This window comes from Ascaphus truei, chromosome 10 (assembly GCF_040206685.1).
Source record: "Ascaphus truei isolate aAscTru1 chromosome 10, aAscTru1.hap1, whole genome shotgun sequence".
In the NCBI taxonomy this organism is placed as follows: domain Eukaryota; kingdom Metazoa; phylum Chordata; class Amphibia; order Anura; family Ascaphidae; genus Ascaphus; species Ascaphus truei.
In genome coordinates this window covers 17387078-17412806 of record NC_134492.1, presented here as the reverse complement: position 1 = coordinate 17412806, position 25729 = coordinate 17387078, and the positions used below count along the sequence as shown (strand labels likewise).

The following is a 25729-nucleotide window of genomic DNA, read 5'->3' as shown; positions in this document are numbered from 1 at the left end:
GGTGGAGAAGGGCAGAAACGAGATAGAGAGAATGAGATGAGGTGATGGTCAGAGAGAGGAAAAGGGGAAATGGAGAAATCAGAGAGAGAGAAGTTTTTCGTGAAAACCAGGTCTAAGTAGTGGCCATCCTTGTGGGTGCTGGCTGCAGTCCACTGTTGAAGGCCAAAATAAGAGGTTAGAGAAAGAAAGCGGGAAGCCCAAGGGAGAGAGGGGTCATCAATGTGGCAATTGAAGTCCCCAAGGAGAAGAACACGGGAGTTTGAGGAGAGAAAGAAAGAGAGCCAGGATTCAAAGTGAGAGAGAAAGGCAGAAGGGGGATGAGTAGAGGTAGGTGGGCGATAGATGACCGCCACATGGACAGGGAGAGGAGATCTGGACAGTGTGAATCTCAAAGGAGGGAAAAGCAAGAGAGGGGGGAATAGGAAGGGTTCGGTAATGGCAGAGAGAGGAGAGCAGGAGCCCCACACCTCCACCCTACCATCAGGGCGCGGAGTGTGGGAGAAGGAAAGGCCACCATAGGAGAGGGCAGCTTCCAGAGCAGAGTCAGCCTGAGTGAGCCAGGTCTCAGTTATAGCAAAGAGAAGCAGGGAGTGAGAGAGAAAGAAGTCATGCACAGAGAGGAACTTGTTAGAGAGGGAGCGAGCATTCCAAAGGGCACAGGAGAAAGGGAGAGAGGAGGGAGGGTGGCAGGGGATGGGTATGTGGTTGGAGGGGTTAACACCAGAAGGAGTAGAAGTTGCATGTGGGAGGCGAGGACGAGAGCATGTAGAAATAAGGCAGGAACCAGGATTGGGAGAGATATCCCCAGAAGCAAGGAGGAGAAGCATGGATAGAAAGAGGATGTGTGAGGATGATTTGTAGGGGTGTGTTTTAGTGCAGGGTGTATAGCTGTGTGGTGACTGAGGGCGCATATAAGAAAGGAGTTCATGTGAACTGAGAAGTGGGGAAGAAAGGAGAGATGGAGATATATGAATAGAGTTAGAGACATAAGGAGACTGGTGGAAGGAAGTGCATAATTTGAAAATAAGTGAGGTTATAGCAAATATAAAAAGTAAAGGCGGCATCACAGCAATAGTTAAGTGTTGAGATGTGCAGTCTGGGATAGATGATATCCTCCTTTCCAACATAAATCAAATACAGGAATCAGAAGCAGTAGATGTTGTCCACTTTTCCACTTCTTTTTTAACTTCCTTTTTAAACTTCATATCTACTTTAAACATATCTACTTACATGGCTGCATGACTTTTACAAAGTCACCTGGTTGGCCCAACAAACTTAATTAGCCCATGTGAGGGACATTAAAGCAAATGGTTTTTCTAAGATGGGTGTTGTCTTGCACAAGTGTGAAAGCTGAATTAAATTAAGACAGTAGGGGGATGAATTACAGACAGACAATTTGAAATATGTTTTTACCTAAATAGAACTAAATACACAGCAGGGGAGGATATCAGGACAGACAGACAATTTGAAATATGTTTTTACCTGAGGAAAGAGAAGAGATGAGATGAGATCAGTGATTCAATAGTCCTAACTTCCTTTTTAAACTTCATATCTACCTATGAGAAGATATAAAGATACGTATTTAACTATATCATGTGTCATGTTGGATGTAGCACTGTGGCTTTTTGTCTTTTGTTCTGTCATCAATAAATAATAAAAACAGAAAGTGCATCCCTGCGCTTCTCCCTTTGGGATAGCAATAAATGGGGAATAAATATATATGGTGTACAAATCTATAAGATAAAGGAGACTTTTGGTTACATCCTTTGATCAAATAATGCCAAGCCTGCTAACCACGTCAAGTTAAGTCTCTATAGCAGGTCCCTATGCTAAATGCATACTAACGTTATGTGAAATAACCCCAGAAGGGGTTAATATATCCAAGCATATGCTTATATATCCTAGTGCAGTCAAAAACTGGTAAATGATAAAAAGGTGCTCGAAGCCGTAAGCATACAACGGCGAAACGCGTAGAGTGTTTCAGTCCAGCAATACCCAAGAGGAGGAACACCGAGAATCCACTCCTACCATCAGGCCCTACGGTTCCGGACGCACCGAAAGTGACGTGACGGAAGCCCCGGCGTGGATACAGTGTTCCGGTGAAGCGGAGGACAACGAGGAACCCAGGAGATCGCGGCTCCCTGTATACCTGTTACCCGCTATCCATTTTCGCCTATCTTGATCATACAGAGTGTAAGCCTTCATTTGTATACCTATTGTCAGAATATAATACCGTCTACACTATATGGTCTTTTTCCTTTTCTTCCTTGGAGGTTGGTGGCTGGTGGCTGCTGCATATTCACCGGGTTTATCCACCCCTTAAGTTGGATGGCTGCTTGATTTTGGCTACTTTTATGTGAGTAGTCATTTTTGAGCCTTGCACACAAAATCACTGTATTTTAACATGACTGTACTATGTGATGTTTTCATTTATTTTTTATGACTACGAGACACGCTCCCCTGGCCTTTTTTGGAAAAACTGGTAAATACCAGTGAGGATACTTACATGTCTGCAAGTAAAGTGAATAGTGAAAATACAGGGACCATGCTGGGAGATTACATACCTTGAAAAAGGAGGGGCTGGCCTCCCACAAGCTGCTCAATAATTAGTTGCAGTATATCAATAAATAATACATTTACATTAAACTGGTTTGTGGCCATCTTCAATCTTAAAGTCACTGGGCCATGTTCCCCACAATTAAAAAAAGCACAATTCATCAAAAGAGTTTTCAAATCTTCCAGAGTCCCCATAAGAATTTTATTTGCAGAGACAGGATCCAGTGCGAGCAATGGAATGACCTGAGTTGCATCCTTTATGGATACCATATGGACCAATATGTCTTTATAATTGCAATTACATGTTTATGTTGAGCCTCATAATAATAGTCACCGAACTTCCAATGGGTTTGTGTTTTCTGCATTAGTTTTGTGCATCGAAGCTTAACTTGGGTGGCCTAAATGATGACTGGCTATTCCCGTTTATCTATTTCCTATATGCTTTCATTATGCTGTTGTCTAAAAAAAAAAAAAAAAAATAAGATTAAGGCAACAAGCTTCAAACTACACATTATGCATCTCAACTATGCCTTTAATTTATTTATTCCATGTTTGCAAGAGCAGACTGTCAGAGAAATCTTTACTATTGAGCAGACTTCTTGCAAAAGTTGCCATCTGTTACCCCATTCTCTGCATACCTTATCATGCCAAGAGTACAGACATAAATGTCAATCTAAATACTGCAGAATATACGGATATGATCCTGGTGCACTTATTAGGAATTTATCATTAAATATTACACCCAAATCCCTGTCATATGTTCATCTAAAAACACACTAGTTCTCTTGGAAAAAGTATTCAGTGTCGGCTCTGTATCAATCTCTCCCAAAGTAATCATTTAATTTATTCTTATATTGAAGGCAACAACTCATTTGGGAAGAAGGGAAGATGTTTCAATGCAAATAAAATGTTTGCTTTGAGGCGCTGCAACATTTTGTGATCCCACAATAAAGATTGTTACCCAGGGATAATATTGTAGTTCCCTAATGAGGATCAGCGGTGCACAGCAACAGGGAAAAAATTGTGGCGCTCAGCACATCAAAAACATTAAAAGCAATTTATTGAGAGGGTGACATCAGGGATATGATGGCAATGGTACTTACCCAGGGATAATTTAGTGATAATCCCTCTTATGAGCCACCAAGCAGAGAGAGGGGTTTGTTCCAATGTCCCTAAATTCACAACATAGTACACTAGCACCCAATAATATAATATCGGAATACTTGCGGGTGCTAAACTGAGGTAGGTACCAATGACATTGTAATTTAAAAAAGAGTAGCACTGAAGGGTCAGTTGAGAAAGGTCCACTGCGCTGGATGCAAACGTTGATGTCTGAATAAACCACATACCGCTAACAAGTGATCATGGAGTGCTACTATCTCTTCCCTCAAATGCTGCCTCTGTGTCACAGTTAGCATACCTAAATTACAGAAATACCATTAGTAAACTGGTCTTCTCAAGCAAAACGACCAACTTTTTTTCAATTGCGAGTCCCCCTCTTTACCTCTCCAAGTTATTCTCCCAACAATCTCTTCATCTTCTGAACATTACCAGATGATGAACCAACAATGCATTGCATTTCTGCAGAGGCGTATGTTATAAACCACTGAATATTACTAATAATATGCCTCTTTATACCTACAAAGATGTTTGACATTTTCAAAAATATATACAGTATTAGCTTGTCAATCTAAAATAATGATTCTTTTAAAAAAAAAGGGTATCTAAAAGGTTTATATTTTACGGCTTGACAAAAGCATTGAATATTTTAAGTTGCAAAGAGGAAGCCAAGCCAGCATCCTGGGCAGTTAAATTAAGACTATCAGAATAGTGCTTATGTCTGCTGCTTTTTTGTTTTCAGATTTAAGGCTTATATCACCTCGAGTTAAAATCTAAAGAAGATGATTTTCTCTTTGAACTGGCATTTTTTTAAATGGAAATTTTAGCTCCAATTCATCCTTGACCTTGGAGAATCTGGTCTTTTTCAAATAGAACATGTCTGACTACAAACACTGAATGGTTACAGTGAGTTTGTTAGAACAGGGACATATTTTTTTTTTTACAGAACACAGAGTAGATTCTGTTTAGTATATATAGAGGACACAGAGAGGAAACTGGGTTGATTATTGTCTTTCGTGAATACAGCGTTACTATTAACATAACCTTGACACCAAATATGTTTTTTAATCACAATATACGTTGTTGTACTGAAACTTCACCATGGCAAGTTGAATTACTTAAGAGTTATTTCAAATTCATAGATCATATCACAGATGGGTTTATTTCACCACCTACAACACTATCATCTAGAACTCATAAGATTAAAATTGAGAAACATGTAACTGTTGAGTATGAGTAAATTCTATAAAAGGAACATGTGATTTTTTTGTGGTTTAATTATGAACCCCGTGAAAAATATGGATATGGGTGATTGGCAGACACATTTATTCATTTCCTCACTTTGCCATGCACGATGGAGATCCAAAATATTACTTTGATGCAGCGTTGCGCAATCTTTTCTACTCGCGCCTCCCAGTTTGTGCACCGCTGCTTTGATGTACCTTTTTGCAATATCCATTTCTGGGGCTCTTATTTTTATACTGCAAAATGCTATGTTCATGGTCGTCTCTATATCAAAATAAAGGTAAAATATAAAATCATAGTGGAAGAGCTTTTAAAACATGGGCTGTAGCGCAGATTACATATTTTTTTCAATGTGAAACATGTCAAACTGAGAATGTAGTTGTTATTTCTAACACTGCAGTCAGTTTCCATAAAGATTAGATGTGGTATCTCCAGATATTGCTGTTGCCAGAGAGACATACACAATAATAAATGCTTGTTATTCTGACATCTAAAAGAATTTCTTCTTCTATTGACATATTGGCAATTTTGTCATGCTTCTCAAAATATAATTATTTAAAAGTGCTGTAAACATAAAATACTGCACTTCTAACAGCTTTCTTGTTACCTACCTCCCCAACTATGACGAGTCCAATTTTGTACCAGCATTGATGTTGCAAAACACTGGGGCATTTTTATAGACACAACATTTAGTCCTGCAGTTTGAGCTGTAAAAAACTGGGGACACACTGCAATGAGTTCGCCCAATGTATTTGTCAGGTGTATGCTGCCTTTCAGTACATGGCTGGCCCATCTGGCAGTGAAGGAGTTAAGACAGTGGTTCTCAACTCCAGTACTGAAGACCCCCCAACAGGTCAGGTTATGAGAATATCACAGCTTCAGCACAGGTGGCTCAATCAGTTCCTGCTTCAGCACAGGTGGCTCAATCAGTCCCTCCTTCAGCACTGGTGGCCCCATCAGTGGCTCAGTCATTGACTGAGCCACTGATGGAGCCACCTGTGCTGAAGCTGGGATATCCTCAACCTGATCTGTTGAGGGGTCTTGAGAACCCCTGAGTTAAGATATATGAAACTCTAATAGCAGTTGTACAAATGTGTAAGCTTCAATGAGGTGTCGGCAAGGATGCCGATGGAAGGAAAGCCCAGCCGATAAGCAGAAGTGCTCGTCCAGCTGGGTTCCTCTACTGCTGCTCGTCTAAGCCCAGTTCTGCAGCTGGGTCCACTAATATTCCCTCAAAGCCTTCCCCCCCTTCCTGCTGAACAACCTTGGGGCCCCGGTGAACACACTCTCCTGGGCGCCATACATTTCTGTTGTCAAATTCTATGGTTCTATATTTAAATGGTAATCCCACCAACTAGACTATGTTTTTACTATATATATATGTCCCCGGCTAACAGAAGAGGGTATGGTGGTGTATGTGATGCACAGCGACTCTTGTTCCCTCCGTTCTCAGGGGCTGGTGCCCATGCAGGCTGGTGCAGTGAGCATTTGAAACGAGGGCGCCAGGAACTTTTATATAGTTCATTAATAGTCCTCAAGCATCAAGAAACTGTAACGGTTTTCAGATAAACGGTAACTTGTTGTTGCAAAGTATATAATTGAACAGGTGGTTACTCAACCAATGAGATATTTGAGCAGGGGCAATCTCCTTCCCAAGCCTTCAACCCTGTCACAAGCAACAGAACTAAGGGACATACCCTATGCAATTCCGCAGCAAACACCTCCAGGTCTCTTTGGAGAAAACCTGTAATAAGGTATTCAATATTCTACTGTGGTGGGTGACCTGTTCCGGAATATCTCTATAGGGACCCTCTTACTCTGGGATACTTTTCCTATCTTCGAAACCAAGAAAAAAGATGTTGCTTACACTTAGTTAAAGAAATAACTATACTCCTGAGATCCCCCATACTCTGGGTCCACTAAGAGCTGAGGGTGGAATATTCTATTCCCATCTTATATACCCCTATAGTGCTATCACTAGTGACTATGACTGCTAGGAGAAATATTATGATTCTACTTAATAGCAGTAGTTAATTACATCACAGGCACCTTCTAGAAGATGGGTGTGGCTAAACTTCTACCCAGCAACTCCACACATGTGCTAGATAGATACAATTGTAACAACCCATACAATTAACCCTCTAGGGCCCTTACTTAAAGTAGTATTACCACAGGAGTGCTACATATATTTAACCCCTTTACTTCTGAAATATCTTGCTTTTAAACATTTTATTAAATGAATAGTTTATTTAGCACTGACAATTTGCTAATTTCTCTTCTATTCAATATAGATATAGGCCCATATCTTCTAAAAGTAGCTATAATAGATTGTAAGCTCTCCGGGGCAGGGACTCCTTTTCCTGATGTTACTTTAACGTCTGAAGTGCTTATACTGTAATGTGTCACATTATTATGTCACGTGTATTACTGCTGTGAAGCTCTATGTACATAAATGACGCTGTATAAATAAAGATATACACACATACACCTTCCATCTCAGGTAAACACTTTACCACCAATTAAAGTGGATATACTGAACAGCATCTTTTGGCACCAGAAGGTTTCTTACAGCAGAGCACCGCTGGGCTCAATGTTTGGCAGAAATAGCTTGAAATTAAATAACCCCCCTCTTCAAAATGCACTGCAAGGTAACATTTGTAGCCCAATATTCCCACTACTAAACAAAGGCAGTTAACTACATTTGTTCTCTGGGGAATCAGCGATGGAATGTATTGTTGGCCCTTCCACTCCTTATACTTATAAGTGGCTCTATTTGTAACAGTCTGATGTACAGCCGTGTTCTGCATCCGACACTCAAGTACATTTTGTACTTCACTTTTCAAGTTAAATTCTCTGGGGATGCAATTCTCTTCTCATTGAATCCATCTGACCATTGACTCAGAGATTCAATAGAGAGACATAGGAAAGGCACAATCTGGTTTCAAGAGCATGAAAAAAGGATGTATTCTGATGTACTTTTGTGCAGCCAATTGAGAGATTCATTATACTTGAGTGTGCGTGTGCTGTTTGTTTCTGGCATTTGTGCTCATCGTTCAAGTCAATGCTGCCACAGTATTGGATGAGAGTTGAGACTGAAATTACCCTCTATGTACGGACCAGGTGCAGTTACTGTAGCTACGTTAAATCAGGGCAAATAACGTTAGGTTATCGAAACAGGTAATGCACGTTATTTGCCTTGAGTGTAACGGGTATCCACAAAGCTAATTATATGCAAAAACAACGTCAGATTAATCTAGCACTACCTTGCGTTAGCGTCAAAGAACCTGACGTTCGTTCATGTTTTACCTGAAGGTGGTGATAGCTCCATCCAGACCCTGAAATATGGAGGGAGGAAAGATATCCAATGTCTATTTAAATGACTCCTATTAGCAAATCTCTCAGGTATCTCAGGTGAGCTCGTTTTTGAGCACATGTGTTTCAAGGTGGGTTTGAGGGAAGATATCTCCCTCTCTCTTTCTCCTATTTCAGGGTTAGAATAGAGCTAACGACATCCCTGTGCTAACCTGAACGGCTTTAGTGCATATGCGTTGTTGGGGGAAAGACCTCTTTTGCATATCATTAGCATTAACGTCCGTAGACAAAATAACCAAATGTTATTTAAGTAATAGCACTGGGTTAACATTATGTTATTTGCTTTAGTGCATAGGTGCTATGATTAACTTAGTGCATCTTGTCCTTTGCAGCTAGAGAAGCCTTCATCTGAAATAACCTATGCTCCAGTCAATTCTAGGTTAGAGACGGGCGAATCCGCCCAAATACGTTAATCGGATTTTCTTGCATTTTCTCCAAAAAATGTATTGCGCTCTTTAAAATCCGCGGACGGATTTGGTCGGTTTTAATCAAGGCGGATTCATCAAACTCCGACATTGGATACAATCTGTTTACGGAATTGCAGAATCCAATCCGCGGATTCTGAAATCCGTTGCGTGGATTCTGAAGAATCCATCGATTGGATTCTGCAAATCCATCCACGGGTTGTGGAATCCGATGAATGTACTGGTAATAATAAGTAAAAATCTGCAAAACACGAATCGCTCTCTTTGAAATTGATCCGTGGAAATCCGCGGACCAAAGGGATCGGGCCAATCTTCTGCGGATTCAATTCCGCCCCCAAAATTTGCCCATCTCTATTCTTGGTTAGATACAAAGCACAATCACCCACATATAATTAGAATTGGGAGTGGATGTCCAAAACATGTCACTTCAGTGAAAATTGTTAGATATCCTTTGATTTGTAATGTGTCTTTGTGTGATTACTAAACACAGATGCTACAGAGCTTATTCCTCATGGTAAAAAGAATGTTACAACAAGGTTATGTGAAGTAAAGACATGTGGCTAACTCCAAAGATAGAGATGTGGGGATAGCTGGTATGACAGATAACTGTCGTGGGCTATCTGAGGAAAGATTTGCTCATAGATTTCAAGGATATACAAGGGTGATTACCATATCTGTAAGACACTATTATGCCAGATAGGCAAAGTTATGGATGCATCTAGAAAGACATAAGTGATACCAGATTCAGTCATAATACAGAGTATAGGATGCTGACTATGGAATGTTCTGTGTATAGAAGACTGGCTGATTTGGTTAGGGAGCGAGAAGCAGGATAACATCAGAAAAGATTACACCCAGGAAAGAGGGATTCCACCCAGGGAGAACGGGAGGAACAACAAGATAACATATACAAAAGTATACAGTATAACATATTTGATGTCAAGTACCATATATCTGCTATATGTAAGTAAAAACTTCGGACAAATAAACATGGTTTTGTGCGCTGAACCGGATGTAGACTTATAATATCTAGCTAAGATATAATGTATTGAAGACGATTTAACAAAATATTCTAACTACAGTATGTGTCTACTACTGAAGCTAAAAATGAGCGAGGTCCATAAATGTTACAAAAACTGCTGCAAACTGTGTATTAGATATCTTACTGAATCTTTTTGTCTTTGTCTTCCACTCTTCACGCTCTTTTTAATGATTTTAATGTATTAGCCATCGTTGGGTTGCTATAGCAACCATTTAACATGAAATTCTGAAGCTGGATATGACACTTTTTTTTTTTCTCGGAAAAATCTCCTCCAATTGTGACCCGGCATAAACTCCTCTGCCTGCAAACCGGAGTGAAATGTATGAGACTTCTTAAACAAGTCTATTACATTTAGCACAGAGGAGGGATACATCAATCAAAAAGAAAATTGTACATATAGATGACCTTCTCAATGCCTTCATAAATAGCCTCTCCAGTCTTTGTACATTTTATTAAACCAAATTAGTACATTTTCAAAGTCCCAAAATGGTATTTCCAGATGATCTTACTATTTTACACAGACTGTCTAGCCGTAAATAGGGCAGAAAATTAATCGGATACTAGGAATAATAATAAAATCCTTTTACAAAACAGCAGAATATTATGTACAGTATATAGTGATACATAATTATCAGTTTAGAATTGTACTAAGATACCAAGTCCACCATTAGAAATATCCCATTATTGGGAGCAGAAAACAAGTTATGAAACTTGTTAATTTTTACACTAGAGCAGCTTTTTCCTAACCACCAAGTTCCATATATTATAAAGGTGGCTACTTGACCTAAGTGAAAAAACATTGAAGTGAAAGGTACCTTTCTTTTTTGAGTCTTTCTTCGTGCTGGTTTTAACAGCCACTTGAAGTTCTGTCTCAGTTGACATCCTATTATTTCCTTAGTCCTCTTCACACAGATCCAGTATCTCAGCCAGGCTCATTTAGAACTTCTCCAACAGAATAGCTTAGCCCTTCAGATGCGATAATCCAAGTCACATATCTCATTCATTTCTTTCGAGAGCTATGAGAGAAAATGACAAATGGTCATATGCGAGCAGTTCAAAAGAAAACTAGTATGACAATGTGTTCAAAAGAAAACTAGTATGACAATGAATTCACAATGCCTTGTCAAAGTATCTCAGTGGTACAGTGACCAGAGCTGGTAACCTGGATAATATGTTTCTGGGACCTTATAAAACGTTTGTTTGCGTTTTGAGTTTTTAAGATAACTAACATTTTGTACTCAATACAACTGCTGAATAGTTGTATTTCAACCCTCTTTGAATCTTATCAGAGATTATATAAAAAAAATATTTTAACACTATTCCTGTTTATGTGTAAACAGATATATGTACAGGAACGTACTAGGAAAACATGTGGTCAAAACAAGGTCATATTTTAAATTCGGGTGATTTTAATTATCCGGACATTGACTGGAGCAAGGAGATTAACAGTGAAATTAAAGGAAACTGTTTCTCGTTCGTGCTAAAACGCAAGTACGTGACCCAAATTATTGGGGAAATAAGAAAGAAAGGGGCATTACTGACTTAGAAATATGGAAGTAATATAGAAGTAATAAATATTCAAGTGAGAGAAAATTTGGGAAGCAGTGATCATAAAAACGTATAATTTCAAATAAATTATCAAGAACAGTATTATGAGCAAACAATGAAGACTTCATTTAAAAAATGTAGATATTAAATAGGAATATTACTACAGTGAATACATTGGGATGAAGTTCTTGCAGGAAAAATGATGGACGATAATGGACAATTTTGAATATGCTGCTTATCAGTGTACGTCATTGGGTAATAAATGTTAAATAAATACATTCAAACCAATGTAGTTAAATAAACATATAGGGAAAGTAATGGAAAAGAAGAGAGATTCTTGAAGACAGAAAGGACAGAGGCATCATTGCAGAATTATAAGGAATGTAACAACATTTGCAAAAGGGCAAATACGTTTGCTAACATTGAAAATGAAAGGATTGCAATGGAAGTACGACCAATCCTAAAAAACTACAAGTACAAAAAAAAGATTAGAAAAGAGAATAAAAGACACCTTCAATGTGAGATAGGCATATCAATTATTGGTGATAAGGAGATGGCAGAGATATTAAACACATTATTTTCCTCTATATTTACAGTAGTAAATACTGTAGGTGCCAATTGCAAAAATATTACAACAAGAGGAAGTTACAACCTCAACATAAGCTAACATTTGGCAAACACAGGAAAAAGTGCAAAGATAATATTAGATCAAATTAAGGTAAATAAAGCACATAGGGCCTCATGCAGTAAGCGCCGATAAGGCTTTTATCGGCATTTCCCCTCCAAAATTGGATTTGAGATTCAGCAAGCGCCGATAAGTGGTCAAAATCGGCATTTTTTCTTCCCGATAAAAATTTATCGGCATGCGGCTGCCGATAACCCACTTATTGGCACTTTTCAGCACTTTTTGAAATCGGCTGTATTCTAGTAGCCCCGATCAGCTTATCGGTGCTGATCGGCACTCAAAAATGGAGATTTCTACGGCAATTTGTCCCACCAACTAAAGTTGGCAAGTTGGAGGGGAGAAGGATCGGCAAGGTTGCCGGGACGGCACTTAGAAAAAATAGCTCATCTCTACATCAATGGAGTCAATGCAGCGGGGACTTATAACTTTATAGGAGTGTTTACGTTCTATTGCTCATAATAAATTGTACTTTTCTATGTTATGATGATTTGCCTGTCACATTAGTCTTAATGTTATGATGTGTTAAGGTAAACTCCTATAGTAAACTCTTAAAGGAACAGGTCACATAATATGAAACATGTTACTTAAGAGTGCTTCAAATTATTATATGATGTAACAGATTTCACACATCTAACAGATCCAGCGTATAGTAATGTTGGTATACATTATAGAATGCTTTGAATGTGTAACACATGATCAAATGTAAATGTAGCTGTTTGTTTTCATGTTTACATGTACTCTGTGACCTCCCTCTTTTGATGACGTCCACAATTGGACACTCAATAACATTGCATGTTTACATTGTACACGATGCATTATAATCACTTCATGCTAAGTTATACACAGATCTATAATAGTTACTCATTTTTACATGATTGAAACATAATCAATAGCAAGTATCCTGATGGCACAAAATTATGCATATGCACATTACAATTAGTTCATGTGAACATGTGACAATAACATGCGAAATTAGACATGTTGCAACGTAGTTTTTCAACGTCAATGTCATGGTTGTATCCTAATGAGATGACTGAGTGTTGCGTTCAGAAGTGGTACATGCATTACACATTCCATAAATACCTGTGAATAAATGGTTGTACAAAGCTTAACGTTACATCATTGTCAAATATCATGATTGCCTAGTGAACACACATAAATAATCCTTTTAATTCGTACTGGATACCCGTTTGGAGTTAACTACTTGGATATGTTAATGTAACACCTTGCACTTCATCAAGTCACCTGACATCATCACATAGGTATTTAAAAGAGGCTAATTACCTGCGCATTGACAGCTACAGACCTGAAAATGATACGAATGTTTATGAGACGGAGGAAGATTCTATTGGAGGAGATGCTAGCTGAGGGTCAGGATGTCACAGGCCAAGGAAGGGAGAGGGACAGAGACAGGGACAGGGACAGGGACGCGGAGAGGAGAGGGAGAGGGCGAGGGAGAGGGCAAGGAGATGAGAGGAGAAGAGAGAGGAGAGAAGTTGTGCCTCGTCCTCGTTTGTACAGGGAGAGAACCCTGTTAGATGGGATGAGTGAGGAGGAGATTATAAGTCGCTATCGTTTGAGTTCAGCAGCAATCTTAGCTCTTTATGAAGAGATACGGGGAGATTTAGATTTTGTGACAGTCAGAGTTCGTGCAGTCCCTGGGCTTGTTAAAATGCTGTGCTCATTACATTATCTTGCTTCTGCGTCATTCCAGACAACTGTTGGCATAGTGGGCGGGGTCTCGCAATCTACATTCTCCCGGGCCTTTACCCAGTTTCTATGTGCACTGAATAGACGCGCTAGGAATTATATTCATTTTCCTATATAGCACACAGAGTGGCTGGAAGTGAGGAATGGCTTTTATACCATAGCCGGGATACCATGTGTGATGGGTGCAATAGATTGCACCCATGTTGCTTTGATCTCGTCTAGTCAGAGTGAGCATGCTTACCACAACCGTAAGCACTACCATTCCCTGAATGTACAGGTGGTATGCGATGCCACGATGAAGATTATGCATGTGGTAGCCAAATTCCCTGGTTCCAGTCATGATTCCTCTATCCTGAGAAACTGATCAGTCTTCCATGCTTTCGAAGAAGGCTATTTTGGACCTGGTTGGCTGGTGGGTGAGTACATATTATGATGTGTTAAGAAACAACTCTAGTTTTTCTATGAACTGTTGAATAATAATGTTAACACAAATTGTATCATATTTGTGCACGATGGATTATAGGTGACTCAAGATACGGAATTAGGCCGTGGCTGTTGACCCCGGTGGCAAACCCTCAATGTGAAGCAGAGGAGAGGTATAATGTGGCACATATATCTACACGATCAATCATAGAGAGGACATTTGGGCTTCTGAAAACACGATTCAGGTGTTTAGATAGAACTGGTGGGGCACTTAAATATAAGCCTGCTAAAGTGTCAGATATTATAATTGCATGTTGCATTTTGCACAATCTGGCACTCCACAATAATTTAGAAACCGACATACGTCAGGGCTTGGAGGAGGAGCATCCCGTAAATTTACCAGCTGACACTGAGCAAACAGCCAGTGGTGTGGAGACACGTCTGAATGTCATAAACACATATTTTTCATGTAAGCAAATACATATATGTTCATAGTACTACATAGATGTATTAATTCATTGTAATGATAAATACATGTGTCCAAATACCATTCACTTAGGAAACAGATGAATATGGTTCTCACATCTTTCTCTTCTCTGCTGTGTGGACAATTGCATGTGGCACCGGTATGTCATTCATCAACAGGTTGTATTATACTTCTTACCACTAAAAGGTGTTGTGTGTACGTGAGGAAATAATGTGTACTAAATCTATATTTTCTGTACATGCTCTTTTTGGTTATGCATACACAATAAACCTACTATGTCGATAGCCAATAGCTAGTGCAGTATGGTTACATACAATTTTTCTTTTGGAGTGTGACATGTGTGTCACAATGATGTGTAGACTATTGTGTATTTAAGATCATATTTGACGTATTCTAGATTTTGTTTCATATCACATACAAAATTGTCACTTCTGTGTGTTGCTTACCTTAATGAACATGTCATGACAATGATTTATATTCATTCCTGTTTTCTTTTTCAAGGTATATCACTCCAAGGACTGCTCATGGTATGTATTTGAATTCACATCTGTAATAAGATGTGCAAACCTCGATACAGGTATAGTTACAGGATGAATAAAGAGAACGTAATGAAAAAGATGTGACAATTGAAATATGTCGTTTCTGTATTGTGTCCGTGCGTTTATCTACACTTGGTGGTTATTGTGCAGTGTGTTTTCAAATCATTACGTACATTACATAACATGTAATTTTGGCAACGTAACAACATCCATTCATGCACATGAGCGATGTTAACACTCAATGCATGTTTGTATGAAATGATCCAAATGTGGTAAACATCATTAACATTGCAATGTATGTGATTATTTATTCTCTCACTTCATCTTCATGTTGATTAATACATTGTCACATGTGTATGTATAAGTGAAAGATGTGTGTTGATTTGACGTTCATCTAATATTTGTCAAAATGTTAACACCATTCCAAAGTACAGTTCTTTGGATTCTCAACTTTTCCTAAATCATTCAAGACAATGACAATGTAGTTAATAAAATTTTTATTTCATTCACGTTAGTTATTCATAATGATCATGATCCTTTATAACTCCTGTCAACATATGAACATAAATGAAGTAGACATTTGCATACGCACACATTTCAGCAATATAGTGTGTGTGTTTTAGTTTTTGTGTGATGCATGTATTTCTACCAGAAATAATATAAACCAACACAATAATGTTGCTTTTATCACCGGCGTCACTTAGCTATGTATGTGTTGAACGTTTACTAATAACACTAAACTATAGTTACTCGTGTGAATTAAATGTACACACAAATGTTCATGGTTTAATGATCTGTACCTAACATTCATTAGCTCATGCATGTTAGGTTACCACTACAACTTAGGTGATAATATAACATTCACACGACTAAAAAGTTTCTATCACCTCCCTATTGTTATTGTGTACGTTCAAATACAATGTCTACGAGTTGTAATGTAGCATATACATTCTTTGAGAAGTCACACATGAGATTATAATATATAGTAGATTAATGTGTTTGCTGAGTGATAATGTTGGTTGCATGTATCACAAGGAAATACATATAATGTTAGTAGAAAATAAAAAAATATCAATATAAGTTCTAACTTCAATGCTTAGCAACATCATTATGATAATTAAGTGCATAGTAAATATTTGCACAATAGAATAACATTATGTAGTGATTGTTAATCTGCGCACCAATCATTGAAAGCATTGTTACATATTTATTATAATAGTTGTTCGCTAGTCGTCACAATCATCTAATATAACGATTGGCCCATCTGAAATCATACATTGGTCCCATGTATTCATCCTCAACATCGGTGAAATACAGCAAACACATGATGTTCAAAGATGCCACATTTATCTATGTTTCAGCATGACAACGCTTAACACATCTCTATATGATTGTGGATATTCACGCATAAGTTACGTATATGTTTAAACTGCAAGGATAAAACTACAGATACAGAACTATCTCATTTTTCAAATGGCGTTGCTGGCATTACTACTGATATGTTTGTTCCGGTGCCTGTATACATAATAATGTGCGCGCACAACGTCTGTGTGGGCTAAGTCTTAGCGCATGCGCAAAACGATGTGTACTCTGTGCGTTCAATACATGTCCCTCCATGGTGCTGCTAGCAGTATGCATATCATGGCTGAAAGTTATGATATGGAAGCAAAACAAACTTTTTAAACGGACTTTTGCCCACGGCCAAAACGGACGATCAACCAATGAGCGAACAAAATACGTGTGACGTCATGTTAAGGCACCGTGAAATGCACGTAAACACCCCTCCCACGGAATGAACATTGGCCTCCAGCGCTGTGCACGCACCGCCCCACCGACACGCGCACATGACACACTGCACTGACCGTAGCAATAAGCTACGGGCACAGCCAATACTGTTTCACGTGCGCAGGTCGGTTGGGGGTGGGGCTTGCATCGGTAACCTTTTTAAGGACGCCTTGGGACATGACCACGTTCCCACGTTATATGTGGGCGACACTTTGTTTTTATATGTTGAATGCTAAACAATGAGGTGTGTGTGTGTGTTACAGTTAGTGTAACATGTTGAAATGATACTTGAAAAGCGATAATAATCTATGATTTAGGACTCCGTCACCAATGTGTAGTAATGGTTCGTCATGTAGTATATTGTTATAGGAAATAATGTCTTTGTGCACGCTATATGTAAGGCTGTCTGGAATGTTAAGCTGTACCCACTCATTTGGCTAACAAATTGTGTATGTTATTAATGTACACATATATAATTTGAGTCAAGGCATAACGAAATTTGTATTTACCATTCTTGTAGAAGTCAAAACTGATTTGGCTGCAACAACTCGCTCCAGGAAGGCACAACACTATCATCCATGGTTGAGGCAACCGTTGAATCCTGAATCAGACACATCTCCGTGAGGCCGTCATATGGATCTGCAGTGGCTTCTTCAAACAAGACGTCCGGAGGTACGCATGTTGGTTGTTTTCACATCCACATTGGTATTGGCCATATAAGTTTGGATACATATCATAGTAGTTATGTCCATCTTGCATCTGGTCTTGATGAATGGAGGGTGCAGGTATATCAGCAGACGCGACAGTCTGTGCGGCTTCAATGTAACTGGTATTAGGCAAAAATATGCTATTTAACAGAAGATACGTTCCATGTTCCATGGTAAGTTTAAATGATGGCGCAACATGCCAGCATCCACATCGTTGATCTTACCGATCATGGACATGCTCAAAACATTCATTTGCGGATAAAGTGAATCGTACAGAAGTTTTAAAATTTCGTTGTTTGGCAGGTTCTTGGTAGTATGGATATTTCTTTTGGATCAAGTAATAGATTTCCCCCACGGTTGCCCTTTTCTCTGGCGTTGACTCGATTGCTTCATAAATCAAAAATTTGTATGATTTACGTGGATGGCTGTGCAATGTGGAAGCTTCTGCCATTTCTTCTCTCTTCAAGTGTACAGTGTCTAAGTTGAACGCATACGGATGTCTGCTGAATGTGTGAATAGTTACATGTTATCTTCGCGGTTTGTTCCAAGGTTATAATACAACCTAGCAGTTATATACCTAGGTTTTCTCCCACAAGAAATTTGTTACAATAATTGGCTGAAATTCTTTGTGTAAGATACTCTTTTCACAGGAATCGAAACTTCACTTTCAGCTTAGGCAATCAAAATGTGCAAAACAAGTTTACTATTTTAATTACAATAACAATATGTGTGAAATCATCTACAGTGCTATGATGAACAGATTTCTGCTTACACTTAGCTAAAAATAACCATACACACACACATCTCTCTCTTTGTCTCTTTTTCTGTTTTTCTCTCTCTCTGTTTCTCTCTCTCTCTTTGACTCTCTCTGTTTGTCTCTCTTGATTTATACATAGATATAGATATATATGTAAATAAATATATATATAATTATATATATATATATATATATATATTTATATATATCGATATATATTTAACTATATATTGCGTGTGTATATATATATATATATAGTATGTATATATATGTGTGTGTGTGTATATATAAGACATGCAAATGAACATATAGTAATATTAACAGTTGCTATATATATATATATATATATATATATATATATATATACAGTGCTCGACAAAGCCGGTCGTCCACTCGCCAGCTGCGATCGGATATTGGCTCGTGGCCAGTAATTTTTCCCCTGCTCTGCAAAAAAAAAATTCCCTGCTCGAAAAAAAAAAAAAAATCCCTCTATCTGATTGGCTGTGACGCGGGATGGAGTTGTCAGGACTTCAAACCGCCCTTCCTTCTCTGCACGGGTAAGTAATGATGGGGGGGGGGTTTGGGGAGAGGGTGTGTGCACGTGTCTCTGCTGCTGCTGCTCCTCCTCCTCCTCTATATACCCTTCTGTATAATTGTGTCAGCTCCTGTAACTTACAAGACCTGCACTGATCCGGTCATGGAGGATTTTGAACAGATGCTTGAGGTGGGGGGAATTTAATGCACTTTAAAATATTTATATATACACTGATACATCCTGCCCCTGGTCCCTGGTGCTCCCGCTGTCCGCACGGATCAGAAGATACAGCCCCCCCCCCCTCCGGCACTCTCCCGCTGTCCGTGCGGGTCAGGAGATACCGCCCCCCCTCCGGCATTCTCCTGCTGTGCGCGCGGGTCAGGAGATACCCCCCCTCCCCTCCGGCACTCTCCCGCTGTGCACGCGGGTTGGGAGATACCGTCCCCCCCTCCGGCATTCTCCTGCTGTGCGCGTGGGTCGGGAGATACCCCCACTCCCCTCCGGCACTCTCCTGCTGTGCGCGCGGGTCGGGAGATACCCCCCTCCCCTCCGGGGCTCTCCCACTGTGCGCGCGGGTCAGGAGATACCCCCCCCCTCCCCTCCGGGGCTCTCCCGCTGTCCCCGCGGGTCGAGAGATACACCCCCTCCCCTCTGGCACTCTCCCGCTGTCCCTGCCGGTCGGGATATACCCCCCCTCTCCTCCTGCACTCTCCCGCTGTCCCCGAAGGTTGGGAGATACCCCCCCTACCCTCCGGCACTCTCCCGCTGTGCGCGCGGGGTGGGAGATAGTAGCCGGGTGTTCCCCCCCCCCTCTCTCCCCTCCAGCGCTCCTGAGATACTGTGAGGTACTGAGAGAGAGTGTGTGTGTCTGTGTGTGTATGTGAATGTGAGAGAGAGAGAGAGTGTGTGTGTGTGTGTGTATGTGTGTGTATGTGAGAGAGAGAGTGTGTATGTGTGAGTGTGAGTGTGAGTGTGAGTGTGTGTGTGTGTGTGTGTGTGTGGTGTGTGTGTGTGAGAGATTGAGAGAGAGTGTGTGTGTGTATGTGTGTGTGTGTGTGTGTGTGTGTGTGTGTGTGTGTATGTGTATGGGAGAGAGATTGAGAGAGTGTGTGTGTGTGTGTGTGTGTGTATGTGAGAGAGAGATTGAGAGTGTGTGTGTGTGTGTGTATGGGGGAGAGAGAGAACGTGTGTGTGCAGGACACCAGAGGTAACCCCCCCAGTCAGTCATCCCACCCCCCACCCAGTCAGTAATCCCACCCAGTCAGTAATCCCACCCCCCACCCAATCAGTAATCCCACCCCCACCCAGTAATCCCACCCAGTCACCCAGTCAGTAATCCCACCCAGTCACCCAGTCAGTAATCCCACCCAGTCACCCAGTCAGTAATCCCACCCAGTCACCCAGTCAGTAATCTCACCCAGTCAGCAATCCCACCCCCACCCAGTCACCCAGTCAGTAATCCCACCCAGTCACCCAGTCAGTAATCTCACCCAGTCAGCAATCCCACCCCCACCCAGTCAGTAATCCCACCCCCACCCAGTCAGTAATCCCACCCCCCACCCATTCACCCAGTCACCCAGTCAGTGATCCCACCCCCCCACCCAGTCACCCAGTCAGTAATCCCACCCAGTAACCTAGTCAGCAATCCCACCCAGTCACCCAGTCAGTAATCCCACCCAGTCACCCAGTCAGTAATCCCACCCAGTCACCAATCCCACCCAGTCACCCAGTCAGTAAACCCACCCAGTCACCCAGTCAGTAATCCCACCCAGTCACCCAGTCAGTAATCCCCACCAAGTCAGACACCCCCCACCTAATTCCCCAGCCAGTCACCCCCCCGTCAGTCAGTCACCCCCTCCCCCCTCTCCCACTCTCTCCCAGTCTCTGTCTCTGTCTCTAAGTCTCTTTCTCTGTCTCTTGGTCTCTGTCTCTTGGTCTCTATCTCTTTGTCTGGGTCTCTGGGTCTCGGTGTCTCTGGGTCTCGGTGTCTCTGGGTCTCTGTCTCTGAGTCTCTGTCTCTTTCTCTGGGTCTCTGTCTCTGGGTCTCTGTCTCTTTCTCTGGGTCTCTGGGTCTCTGTCTCTTTCTCTTTGGGTCTCTGGGTCTCTATCTCTCTCTCTCTGTCTCTCTCTCTCTGTTTCTCTCTCTGTCTCTCTCTCTCTCTCTCTGTCTCTCTCTCTCTGTTTCTCTCTCTGTCTCTCTCTCTCTCTCTCTCTGTCTCGCTCTCTGTATCGCTCTCTTCCACACTCTGGATATCTTATTTACCCCATATATATCTTAACTGCCCTATACTACACCGAAATAACCGATACTGCTTTCTTCCAGATCTGACTCTGGAGCTTCACACGGGAGACATCGGAATCCCCCCTAAGCCAGAAAACAGGTAGGGAACATCTCCCCTCCAACATATAACATTGCGGGAATGAGGGTACCTGGACATTGAGGGACTGCGGATCAGGTAAGATCCCAGGCGGGATTGCTGCTTTAGATATTGTGAAGAGGGTACGTCCAGACACTGGTTAATGGGTGCAGGAAAATAGTCACACACACACGTAACAAGGACTAATTGTAGTAAAGTATAAATGTAATACAATAAATAAACTTATGTCAAAAAAGAATGTTGTTTTACTAGGAATTTACTTTAAAAAAATGTAAGCTGGGCTGGGGGCGGAGCTGGGGGCGGAGCTAGGGGAGGGGTTGGGGGCGGGGCTAGGTGGCGAGTAGATTTTTTGGTTTGGCGAGTAGATTTTTGGGTAATTTGTCAAGCACTGTATATATATATATATATATATATATATATATATATATATATATATATATATATATATATATATATATATATATAGATCTTGCTACATTGAAGGCCTTGTTGTGTGCAAACAAGCCTTGTTGTAATTATCTTAACAGTTCATTACAGTTTATAACATTACTGGGTGAGTATGTTTGAGGGCCTAATTGAGCCAGCTGTGTATAAGTTGTATTTAACAGCAAACAAGGCCTCTTTGCAGCCATGAAGGCCTGTACTGTTCATTCTGATTATATATATATTATATATAGAGTGCTAAACTAAAGGCATTGATGTGTGTAAGCAGGCCTTGTTGTAATCATATTCAAAGTTAAATACAGCTGAGTGAATTAGGGGCTCACTCATACTGATACCATAATTGTAGCAAGTGACCTAACATTTATATCTCATTAACACAAGGCCTGTTTGCTGACAACACTGGCATATATATATAACCTTAATGACATTGGTATGTATATATATATAATATATATATATATATATATATATATATATATATATATATATATATATATGCAAATATAGCTGTATGCTCATCTGCATGTCTTAGGCAGGTCTGCATCCCCGCCTTTCCCCATTATCACCCAGCATACAGCACTTCCACTGCAGCAAGGGATTCTGGGAAATGACATGCAAATGATCACACAGTGTCACTTTTTGCCTCAATAACCATTTTTAACATGGTTCCCTATAGGCTTAAGCTTGCAGCATGGTCACGGCTTTGAGCACAGCCAGGGTTAAGGTGCATACCCAGAAAACCACCCACAGACAGCTGTTTCGACCTTGATGGGTCTCATCAGTGTGGGGTTGATTTTACTGGGAATGCAAGAGAGGCTATGGGATAGGCTAAACCATAATACCGAGTTAAGTTATGGTGAGTAAAAAAAGTGACAAAAACCCTCCACAGGAAAGCAAATATGCAAATATAGCTGTATGCTCATCTGCATGTCTTAGGCAGGTCTGCATCCCCGCCTTTCCCCATTATCCCCCAGCAAAAAGCACTTCCACTGCAGCAAGGGATTCTGGGAAATGACATGCAAATGAGCACACAGTGTCACTTTTTGACTCAATAACCATTTTTAACATGGTTCCCTATAGGCTTAACCCTGGCTGTGCTCAAAGCTGTGACCATGCAGCAAGCTTAAGCCTATAGGGAACCATGTTAAAAATGGTTATTGAGGCAAAAAGTGACACTGTGTGCTCATTTGCATGTCATTTCCCAGAATCCCTTGCTGCAGTGGAAGTGCTGTATGCTGGGTGATAATGGGGAAAGGCGGGGATGCAGACCTGCCTAAGACATGCAGATGAGCTTACAGCTATATTTGCTTTCCTGTGGAGGGTTTATGTCACTTTTTTTACTCACCATAACCATTAACTCGGTATATATATATATATATATATATATATATATATATATATATATATATATATATATATATATATATATATATATATATCGTGTATACATATATAGATAGAGATACAGAGAGACTACAGATATATTCATACAGGTTTACAGATCTGTTATTGTAACCAAAAATCATACATGATCACATGCCAACATTATGAACTATGAAAGAAGATTAAGGTAAGTAATGTCTTACAGAGTTAAGACATCAGAAAACATAACATTAAAATGTATGCTGTTATATGGGTACTTACTTAAAGTTGTATGTCAATAATATTAGCATGAAATTACTATCTACATTACCAAAATAACCCACATACATCTCATCTTGAACAAGACCTAAGTTAATGTCATCTTCCATTAACATGCCAAGTGTGTAATAATGTTGTACCATGAATCAACTGATGATTAATCGATATCCATATGTTATAAAATATGCCTTAATTCAGACAGTGAGCATTTATAAACATTCATGTGTACAAGGACATACTTGAATGTTATCAAGCATCTGTACATGATCATACATACACTATGCATGAAATAGTCTGCAGTAAACAACACCAGTACACCAAAAAATGTAGTGAATGTGATTATTTATTTTTGTTTATCCTTTTGAGAGCGAGTCACAGGCCTGCTTGTTGGCTTTTGTGTTTGTCTTTTCCCTCTGCCAAGTACTCTGGCCTTAACTGTACCACTTGTACTGGCCTGTGGCAGTTCTGTGGCACTGGGTATGGGCTGTGGCACTTCAGTGGCACTAAGTGTGGGCTTTTGCACTTCAGGGGCACTGGGTGTGGGCAGTGGCAGTTCAGTGGCACTGGGTGTGGGCTATGGCACTTCAGTGGCACTAAGTGTGGGCTGTGGCAGTTCAGGGGCACTGGGTATGGGCTGTGGCAGTTGTGAAACACTTGATAAACATTGCAAGAGTGATGGTGGAGCACTTTCGTTTTTGTGTTTTAATCTTCTTCCAAAAGCTGTTTATGAGTAATTGTTGCCATAACTTTCTTTTGCATGTCTCATTTGTAGGTGTCGGTTCCATATTTTGAACAGATGTAAGCGGTTGGATGTTGACAGGGACCTGCACAGAACTTGCACCTACTGTACCGGTATCATCCAGAACTGGGGAATGAAGAACTGATGACTCAGGAGAAAAAGTAGCAGCATGTAAAGATCCATCCTCTGATGGGGTAAAGTGGAATTGTTGTTCTCTTGCTGTACTCCGAAACTGATTTGCTTGGCTTACATTCAGAACTAGTGCTTGTAATGTCCTGTTAACATTTTGGATTTCTTTAGGAACTTGGATGATGACTTTTTTAATTTGTGACATTTCTGATATTGACCTTTCATGCATCCTTTCTTGCAGTGATATCATCCTTTCAAGCACTGACATCATTTCTGAATGGCGACGATTTTCTTCACCCAAGATTCGTTCTTCAGAATCTGCAATAGCTGAGTAGGTGTCACGAGCAGGAGGACTTGAATGCTGGGTTAATCCAGGAGTGTCAACATCTTCATGGTCACTTGAGTGAATTTGTCCTTGAGCGGCAACGTCTGGTTCTACAAATAAAGAAAGACATTATGAACTGCCATGGAACTTTCACTTTGTTTTCACTATAATGATAGTTGTTCTCATAGTGTAACTCATAACATGTTTCCATAATTTTTTATTTGTGTCCAATTAAAAGATGATGCTTGAAGTAACAATGATGTTTCGACTCAGTGTGAAAGAAGAATGAATTAAAGGTTGTTGTAACATCAGAACTCCTAGCTGATACTTTAAAACACACACAATACATGTTGTCAGGAAACACTACATCTTCTGTGACAATAACTGATGTGAAGTTCATTACATGTGAAAGGCATTTATTTTGCATGGCAAATGAAATTCTTCAAATGTACACATTATGTGTGCTGCACCTCATACACTCACCTTCCATTCTTGATGATGACCTTGATGAGACAGGTGATGAGACATGTTCAGTGTCAGGTGACACAGGAGCTGCAGGAGCAACTATATAGAAGAATAACATCAGAATTTAGTTGTCATGTGTACATAATTAACATGAAGTATCTGTAGTGGGAGTAGTTATGGCTAAATATCAGCATCACATAATGAAATGACAATGATATGGTTCGGGCAATATGTATATTATCCATCTTAACATAAATATACATGTGAACCTAATCGGCACATTTATTTTAAACACCCTACAACATACAATGTTCATGCAGGAATGCGTTGTAAAATTAAGTGTTCTATTGTACATACACTGCATATGTTGTGTAGTAATCTAACTATAATAATGTACATCACTACCATGAAAGCAAAGCTGGCTCTGCTTAGAATTCAGCACCTAATTGTGGAAATGTGTATGAATGTGTTTAGAGATCTGTCCGAACATTTAAGAGAAGCAGGTGTAGCACTCAATGTGGCTGACACTCAGCAACACATGCAGTGTGTCGCTCACAGATGTACTGGTGTGATAAGGTGGCGTATCTATAACGTTAAAAGAATATATGAGTGAACAAATGACTAACGTACGTTTTCATATATAGTGGACTGGTGGGTGAAAGTATTCAGATAA

The 25729-nt window shown here is 40.1% G+C and overlaps 2 protein-coding genes and 1 long non-coding RNA gene across 18 annotated transcripts in view; 1 reads left to right on the top strand and 2 right to left on the bottom strand.

Annotated features, from left to right (window-relative positions):
- The window catches only part of DAB1 (DAB adaptor protein 1), a 585647-nt gene that overhangs the window by 164964 nt on the left and 394954 nt on the right, over positions 1–25729 (bottom strand). For 13 of the 15 annotated variants that reach the window (XR_012804044.1, XM_075616022.1, XM_075616019.1 and 10 more), the window contains one exon: positions 10575–10775. The exons of 1 other annotated variant lie outside the window; for it this stretch is intronic. Coding sequence is in view for 12 of the 14 variants with exons in the window: in XM_075616022.1 (XP_075472137.1) it covers positions 10575–10641 (67 nt within the window). In the remaining 2 variants the exon portion in view is untranslated. Of the gene's footprint in view, positions 1–1482; positions 1550–10574; positions 10776–25729 lie in introns of those variants that run through there. One more of the 15 variants, XM_075616029.1, reaches the window with a different exon arrangement.
- On the top strand, positions 17462–24680 carry LOC142503574 (uncharacterized). The gene is made up of 3 exons (XR_012804045.1): positions 17462–17608; positions 24171–24331; positions 24508–24680. It is a non-coding gene; the product is annotated as an uncharacterized LOC142503574 (long non-coding RNA).
- The window catches only part of LOC142503573 (uncharacterized), a 26077-nt gene continuing 24071 nt past the window's right edge, over positions 23724–25729 (bottom strand). For both annotated transcript variants that reach the window (XM_075616031.1, XM_075616032.1), the window contains 2 exons: positions 25075–25155; positions 23724–24701 (listed from right to left, as the gene is read on the bottom strand). In XM_075616031.1, coding sequence (XP_075472146.1) covers positions 24013–24701; positions 25075–25155 — 770 coding nt within the window. In that variant the 3' untranslated portion in view covers positions 23724–24012. The remainder of the gene's footprint in view (positions 24702–25074; positions 25156–25729) is intronic.